We start from the raw sequence: 9,113 nt of genomic DNA, 5'->3' as shown, positions 1-9,113 counted from the left end.
TTTGTTTGTCGGTTTCAAAGTTGCGTTTCTAGTGCATGACACGCCTACGACACTCTTCTGTGAAATTGTTGTAATGCAGCGTGTTTCCGCCGTGTTGTCTACATTGTTCTTCCTCTGTACGACTTCTGACATCGGTGAGAGGGCCCGTCCCTGCACTGTGAGAAGGTATTTCTCTCTCTCTCTCTCTGTCTGTGTTTCCCTTCACTTTCATCAGCTCTGCTCAGGAGGGAAAGTACATTAGAGATCACCTCCTGGACTCCAAAAAAAAAAAAAAAAAAAAAAAAGGAACTTAACAGCACTCGAATACGCTCTTTAATTTGGCCCCCCCACCCCCGACACACACACACACACACACACACAAAAAAAAAAAAAAAACAACCAGCAGCACAGGAAACAAAACTCAGCCCGGAGTTTCTCTGCAGACATAACTGAAGCCTGACTCATACACCCTCTCTTTCTCTCTCTTTATTCCTGACAACAAGCATCTGTGTGTGAGCTTCTCGCTGCCTGGGCTATGTGTGAATCTGGAAAGCAGTGTCCTGAAGGGGAAAGCTGCGGGGCACGCGTGGATCAGCTCAAGAGACTCATCTGGCTGCTGATGATCTGGGTCTCGATCCTTTCTCTGGGCCTGGGAGCCTCCATCGCTCTCCACATCATCCTCCGTCAGGGATCCAGCACGACAGTAACGGTACATTCTTCTCTACTTAATTGCAGTAATTGGCGTCAGTATGAAACGTTACCAATGATGACACCAGACATGTGCAATCAGTGCCTCGAGCTGCATTTAACAGGTTTATCAGAATGAACTAACACTAGAAACAGACGAGTCGGTTAACGAATGTTAATGAAAACTTCATACGTATGTAATATCTGTCCTTCGGTGGCCGTCACTGCCACGTTTGTAGAACGAAAAGGCGAGTTGATACGATCGGTGTTTGATTCTGGATCAGGCTGTGTAAGTTGCCGGTAACGAAGTGACAGCATGAGCTCGGCGATACAGAGGAAACACATGTATTATTTCAAGATTGCGCAACACGTTCTTTGCAAGCAGGAAGCATACATCAGCAGTTTTTTTTTTTTTTTTTATTTACCTCAGTGCATTTTTAAAGGTTTGGACCAAATGAATTGCAGAACCGGACAGGTTCTTTACAAGTGTTTGTCAAATAATAACAATAATGATAATAATAATAATAATAATAATAATATTTACCTGACGGATTTCTGGACTGATTTCAAGGTCGTTCCAAAGAAACATGTCTAGGCATGTTTAAACCTGCACCGTTACTGCAGCTCCATCATTTATCGGTTTATTTAAAGTTAAAAGGTATATATCATAAACACCTGGAAGCTTCGCTGGTGGTTGAACTCAGTAGTAAGATCTAACGCAATGCTTTTTCCTGGAGCATGAAAAGAAGTTCCAGAGAGAGAGAGAGAGAGAGAGAGAGAGAGAGAGAGAGAGAGAGAGAGAGAGAGAGAGAGAGAGAGAGAGAGAGAGAGAGAGAGAGAGAGAGAGAGAGAGAGAGAGAGAGAGAGAACTTGTTCAAGGACAGACACTATATATTCGAAGCGAGGTTCAGATTTTCATATATTTCGGATAGGCGGCTATTATAATTTCTTTATACGGAGCTCTGTAAACCATGTTGAATGACCTTTTCTCTGATATATATATATTATACTATATATTATCTATATATTTTCTCTGATATATATATTATACTATATATTATCTATATATTTTCTCTGATATATATATTATACTACCCCGGACAGCACTATTTCCCCTGATCCACCAACATGCTACTTGCAGTGTTAAATACAGTTATAAAGCCCTGTTTTGGCTGTTATTTATGTATCACTACAACTACAGTCTTTTCAGGCATGTGATGTGCAACAGAACCAACTGTCTACCAATAGAACTGAGAAAGATAAGAGCATGATTCATATGTAGCGTAGTCATTTTCAGCCAGCAAGGAAATAACCGCAGAAATATGATACGGTATGAAATCCTGCTATGAACCTGTTTCTTTTTTCACTTACCGTGCATCAGTCATGCAGCTTTATTTCCACCGGGAGTTCATTTTGCTCGTTCCAAACTCCACCCTGAAGCCCGTTAAATATGTCCGGGAAAAAAAAAAAATTTCAATGATCTCAAACTTTCGGGAAAAACAAAGGAGCAAGAGATTGGTTTCTCATTCAACATCACGCTGTATTAATAAGAAACTCTGTGTAGACGTAGTGGAGATGGGGGGTTTTTTTCGCGAATGCTGGACTCGACGTGCCAGAACGCAATGGAGGTAAACGACGCGGTGGCGCCGAGTTACGGCGGAGACGTGACGTGCAGTACGTGGCGGGGGGAGGCTATACCGTCTGGTCCGATCCCACAGAAGAGCTGTACTCCACTGAAAGGGCATGTGGGTGTCAGAACTGGACCATGGAGCAATGGAAGAAGGTGGGCTGGTCTGACGAATCAAGAAGCGAGGAGAATTTTCAAGAAGGCAAGCTGGTGGAGGCAGCGTGATGCTCTGAGCAACGTTCTGCTGGGCAACCTTGCGTCCTGGCATTCGTGTTGATGTTACTTCGACACGTATCACTTTCCAAAACATCGCTGCAGACCAAGTACGCCCGTTCGTGGCAACGGTACTCTCTAACGTCAGAGGCCTCTTTCAGCACTGTCACACCACACAAATCAGAGCTGGGGGGTTTTTTTTGGCATAAGGGGGATCTACACAGTAGTAGGCAGGTGGCTTTAATGTTGGTTAAAGGCTGATCGTCGTACGTCTAAATCAAAAGTCACGTCTGAAATACAAGTTATTTCCTGTTACTGCTTGTTATCACAGTTAAAAACCCTCTCTTGACTTTATTATAAGAGATCGCCGAAGAATGTGACGAACAAACCAGAAAGTGCAAACCCCTCCGTCCTAAAGACTCGCCAGCGTTGGCCTTCAACACGCATTTATTATTAGTCTTAGAATGCGTGGCACATCTGCCAAACAGGTCCCGGTCCATGAGCGGTTACTATAGAAGTAATAACATTAGAGTGAGCACATTAATATAAACCTATCGTCTGTTACAGACAGAACTACTGTCAGAACTGCGCAGTATTGTATGTTATTTTGTTGAAGTGAAACTTTCCAAGGCAGACCACAAGACTGGACCACATGCCCACGAGAAGCAGTGGTGATGTTAGGCTCTGGGGAAAAGCCACAATGAAAACAGGGACGGAATAAGGGCAGGGAAAGAGCTATCTTTCCTCCTCCGCTACCTTACGATGTCTGTAACCGGGGACCGATCAGAACGAGAAACTGACCGCATGATAACTCTACGTCCCAGTATCGCGCTTTCCGTACATCTTCAGATGTTCATAGACAAGATTAAATACCGTATACTACTAAAGCCGAAACTGCTCAAATATCTTCAATGCCGATTTGGTAGTAATTGATCAAAACAACGTCGAAATGTTGTTTTTCTCGATTTGTTCTTTACGAACTAGGCGAGCCTGTTTCGAAATTTTTTAAGTGAAGAGCATAGAGATGTACGTTTCTTTTCTGTTCGTCTGAAAACATTGACAGTATAACACTTTCACCGTTCCATATTAAGGAAAACAAGCCGTGCTAGCGTATCATCACAAGCTAGCATCGTTGTGGTCGGGCTTGGCTTAGGACTACGATTGCTATGATAGCTTTAGTGAATCAGTGAGCAGTGGAGAAGTTCAACAAATCAGACATCATGTAAAAACTGTAATGGATTTCCTGGTTACGTCATTGCGCTGTTAGTATTAGCGCATTTATAGAAGAGATTTATATATCATCGCACTGTCCGGCATCACCCAGATGAGGTTCCCTTTTGAGTCTGGTCGCTCTCGAGGTTTCTTTCTCATATCGTCTCAGGGAGAGTTTTGTAGCCACCGTCGCCACCGGTTACTCATTAGGGATAAATTCATACATTATTAATCTATATCCTGAATCTATAGATTTCTGTAAAGCTGCTTTGGGAGAATGTGCATTGTTAACAGCGCTCCATTGTTAAAATGCCAGTATGGTGCATCATTACAATGCAGTTACACTTCACCAGAGCAGTGTGAACTTTCTGTTTTTAAACGAGCTATTGGGAATCGTTTTACAATCGGACGAGCGGAGAAGTAAAACCAACAGACCCTCAGTTCAGCGTCTACAGACTTACACGTTCTGTCAAAATCACCCGCGGGTCATTGATGTGAAGAGAAATCGAAAAGTAACATACAGTCCTTTAGCTGTTTTAGATCGAGGCCAAGCAAATCAAATCATTTTCTGCCACAGGAAAGTCTTCTTCTGCTTTCTGAAGGCCGTTATAATAGACGTGCGAACAGAACGGAACTGGTCCCACACGCCGGAAAACCGGATGAGTTCGTTGAACTCAAAAAATCCGAGGAAACTATTTACCTCAACAGTTTTAAAGTTGATAAATCAATTTTCTTTCAGCCAAATACACTTTAATATAACCAAAAAAATGTCTCTCAAACTTGTTATATTTAAGTGTATTTGGCTGAAAGGAAACTGATTTACCAACGTGTAACTTTTTGAGCTAGACGAACGTACCCGGTTTCACGGTGCATAAATCCAATGACACATAATATACAAATGGTTAAAAAAAAAAAAAAAAAAAAAAAAAAAAGAACGCGCAAACTGCTATGTGTTGTTCATTAATAAATAATATGTTACAAATTGTAATTATTGGCAAATCTCTGTGGTTCTATGTCAGAGAAATAACACACATAGTGATATGCCGTTAGAGGAAAATAAACGCTTTCAGGATGGCAGCTAACGTCACTTAACACACCACCCCATCGATTATTTCCCTATAACAGAGCGACACAGTGTTTTATTCTTTAAATATTGCGTTTATCTGATTCACAAACCCTGATTTGTGAAGTGTCGTGTGTGTCTTTGAGGGAGAAAATGAATGCATTTGGTCACTTTATTATTTCCTCTTCCAGATTCCGTCTAAACCCGTCGAAAGCACGGCCAGCACACGCTCTCAACTCACTTCATACGTCTTTGGTAAGACTGAGTTTTTGGCTGCGATTTATTCCTTCACTGTCAATCCACTGCCGCATTTACCCAGGGACACCAGATACTAAACTCCTGTGCAGTGTCGGACGTTTCTCCGAAATGTTTATCGGACGATTTCTCGAAGCGTATGTTAGTATGGAAATCGTAATAATCCTTCTCTTTGCTTTTAGACAGGAATATAAACCAGCAACATGAACTCAAACTGCAGTGGCGGAAACGAGATGAAGACCAAGGAGATACGGCGGTAAAAATAGAGGAGGACGGGAATTATTTCCTCTTCCTCAGAGTAACCCTGCAGTCGCAGAATAAAGGTGTGAATTACACGGTCACGGTTATAAAGACACCAGAGGGTAACAATCCCACAAATATCACTGTGGGACATATCAACGCAACAGAGAACTCGACTGGATTCATCGGTATAGGAGCGCGTCTAAGTAAAGATACGTTGATAAACGTTATCTGCAACCCCAAGGCGAATTTCGATGTAGATAACACTTACTTGGGCCTGATCAAATTCTGATTCGTCGTACTTCCTGGATGTATCTTCATGGGGGTAGTTTACATGTCCACAGGAAATCATTTGTTCATTATTATTATTATTATTATTATTATTATTATTATTATTATTACTATTATTATTATTACCATGGCGATCAATTATGGAGAATGAGATAACAATTTTGACTTGCTGTTGACTGACTGGATTCGAACTGGTTTGAATGCGAGACATTTCCAACACAGCCACCTTTTCACCCAAAATAAATAAATAAATAAATAGATCACATTACTTCATAATGTTTAACGAAGGCGCAGCATTGCCATGAAGCTCTCCGGAACGGTTTGCTTTTTTTTTCCCCCATATCTCCGTGTTCAAGCTTGTTTTCCCTCATCAAGCCTGTAGCCCTATTTGGACAGCATTGGATGTTCGATGGGAGCTCCGGAAACTCCATCCTTAAGAGGTGCAAGTCTGCGATTTTCACATGGCCTTAGAAATTGTATTCTCATCCCGACCGACACGCCTGTGGTTTTCACAAGCCGATCTCGACTGCTGCTACATGCTTTAGACGTCTTTGCGTATACATAGAACACTTTCAGCAGCCACAAATTTAAAAAAAAAAAAAAAAAAAATGGATTCTTGGAGAGGTTCTCTCTTATTTACTGTTTATTTACATTTTTTACTTTATCTCCATGTTGTGTTCACGAATAAAATGATGTCAGTCAAATGAGCTACAGGTGTAAAGCCTTGTCCGTGTAGGCTAATAACCTGCTGGATGCTTTTATTTTAAAGAATTTATCATTTGTGTTTCTACTGGTTTTTATTACACTTCCCAGCCATATCAGTGTGTATTTAGGAGTGCAAAATACACAGAATTCAGCACTACCCGCCTTTTTTTTTTGTTATTATTATTTTTTTTTTACCTGTAACCTAGTAGTCCATAATATAGAATTCATCAGAATAAATTTTGTCTAAATTAAGTAGGTTTTTTTTTTTTTAACCTAACTTTTTTATTATTATTATTATTATTATTATTATTATTATTATTATTATTATTTTAATTCCCTCTGCATGTGCAATGTGTTTCAAATTTCTTCAAAATGAACATATTTTGTCTTCACGGTTACTTCCGTGTTATCGTGTAATTAATTAACGTACTGTACATACTTTCTCTGTTCATTTTTATTATTATTTTTTTTATTTCTTTAGTTATATGCACTGATTTGTACTGGTAGCAAAACCAGCGCTGTTCCAGGTTATTACGTACGTCAAAGTAATAGCAAAGCTAATGGTTTTAGGTTTATTAAAACCTTGAGTGCTAATGTCTGTATATATCTGAATTCTTTTTTTAATATTATGTTTTGCTTAATTTATTTTTAGTTCATTAATAATGCCGATCATTCAAAATGTACATACTAGGATTTTTTTTTTTTTTTTTAAACTATTCCATCGTGTTGATATGAATGTATTACTGTTAAGAGCTGAGTACAAGTTACTTATCTTGTTGCACATTATGAATGTAAGTCCTTTTTCATTTTAACGAATGAAAAAAATGATTAAAAACGATAGTACAACCTACGGCATGTTGGCACTTTGTCTCTGAGCACTTTCTTTTTTCTTTTTCTTTTCTATGTTCTTTTACATTTAGATATACTGCATCATAAAATCTTTGGTATATTTAAGTGCGTTTGGCTTAAAGAAATTGATTTATCGACTTAAAAATTTTGAGTTAACTAGTTTCAGGTCATTTTTCTTTCATCTCGCAACTGTTTTCAACATGGATAATAATAAATGTTTCTTGAGCAGCAAATCAGCATATTCGAATGATTTCTGAAGGATCATGTGACACTGGAGACTGGAGTAATGATGCTGATTATTCAGCTTGGGTCACGTGAATAAACTGCATTTTAACAATATATCCAAATAGAAACGTTATTTTTAATAATTGTAAAAAAATATTTCACGACATCACTGTTTCTGCTGTATGTTGGATCAAATAAACGCAGCCTTGGTGAGCAGGAGAGATTTTACCCATCTGAAACTTTTGAATGGTAGTGTAGGTCTAATGTTTTTAAGGAAAGTCTTTATGTAAAGAAAATGTATATTCAGATGCCTTCTTTTAACTTCAACTTGATTTTGTGAACGAGCTACGAACAATATATTCAATCAAGAAGTTCCTACATTCACATTCCTCATTGATAGGCCCAGGGGAGGGGTCTCTGTCTGCTCAGGTGTGAATCACATCAATATTCATAATAATTCACACCAAATGGTCTGCACTTATATAGCGCTTTCATCCAAAGCGCTTTACACTGTGTCTCATTCACCCATTCACACACACCAATGGTAGCAGAGCTGCCATGCAAGGCGCTAACTTGCCATCGGGAGCGACTCGGGGTTCAGTGTCTCGCCCAAGGACACTTCAGCACGTGGAGTCACGTGGGCCGAGAATCGAACCTCCGACCCTACGATCAGTGGACGACCCGCTCTACCACCTGATCCACAGCCGCCCAATACCACCTCGCATACAGCCTTTCTGACACGAAAAAGTGTCTTACAAAAGTTAAACGACTATATTGTTTTGTATGAATGAGTGATCAGGATGGATTTCACATCATCATGTAGCGAACCATGTCTACAATAGGCTACAAGATCCGGTTCTCAAAAGTCTTGTGAACAAACGTTTAGTACGTGTTATATGGGCTTGTTTCAGTGACTTTTTTGTTGTTGTTTTTTTTCAAAAACCTTTTTTGTTTTCTCAAAAATACAAAACATGTACATGCACGCCGCTCACGTATTACTGTAGCCCTGTTTGTGGTGAAGACAGTGTAAGCAGACTTCAGCCATTCATATGTTTATAAGCAACTGAAAAAAAGCACAAATATCAAGGCATGTCAAAACTTCTCCAGGGCCCAAAACACCCTCAGACCCCAGAGGGTGAAATAGTGTATTGTAGTAGTAGTGTATCTTAACCAACGTCATGGCTTATAATAGGACTATTAACCTTTTAATCCTTAGATGATGATAATAATAATAATAATAATAATAATAATAATAATAATAATAATAATAATAATAATAATGACATTCTAATTCATTTTAATTTAAAAAATTTAAATATTATTTTAAACCATTAAAGAATACTTTTTCACAAATGACTTTTATTATATTTTTCTCTATTCATTTTATTTCAGTAGAAAGCTAAATCGCTGTGGGACCTTTCGTGAACAAGATCCAATTCTTTACTTACTAAAAAAAATGGTGATTACATTTTTTTTTTTAAATAATAAAATATAAAAAAAATTTCCTGATTAAAATAAAATATAATCTGACAGATTTTAATACAACTGTATTGGTTGAATCCTTATATTGTTTCATTAAAAGCTGTTTTCCTTGTCATTTATAAAATAATGACAACTCCCTAAACGGTTAATATTACTCTACTGTATATGTAAAGCGAAATAAAAACCAGTTGTTACCAGTGACAGACGAGACGATTCTCTGTGTAGGAGTGGGATCACAAGACTAGACTGTTTCGACATTTGACTGTGAGTCATCACCGCAAACCC

The 9,113-nt window shown here is 38.8% G+C and overlaps 1 protein-coding gene across 1 annotated transcript; it reads left to right on the top strand.

Annotated features, from left to right (window-relative positions):
- Positions 1 to 305: 305 nt before the first annotated feature.
- On the top strand, positions 306 to 8,476 carry tnfsf18 (TNF superfamily member 18). Its single transcript, XM_047150598.2, has 3 exons — positions 306 to 688; positions 4,973 to 5,036; positions 5,219 to 8,476. Exons 1-3 carry the CDS (start codon positions 515 to 517, stop codon positions 5,566 to 5,568), a joined length of 588 nt encoding a protein of 195 aa, XP_047006554.1. The 5' UTR covers positions 306 to 514; the 3' UTR covers positions 5,569 to 8,476.
- The last annotated feature ends 637 nt before the right edge of the window (positions 8,477 to 9,113 follow it).

Source organism: Ictalurus punctatus, chromosome 24, assembly GCF_001660625.3.
Source record: "Ictalurus punctatus breed USDA103 chromosome 24, Coco_2.0, whole genome shotgun sequence".
NCBI classification, from domain to species: Eukaryota; Metazoa; Chordata; class Actinopteri; order Siluriformes; family Ictaluridae; genus Ictalurus; species Ictalurus punctatus.
Note: the sequence above shows the minus strand (reverse complement) of the source record. Positions and strands in the feature narration are given on the sequence as shown.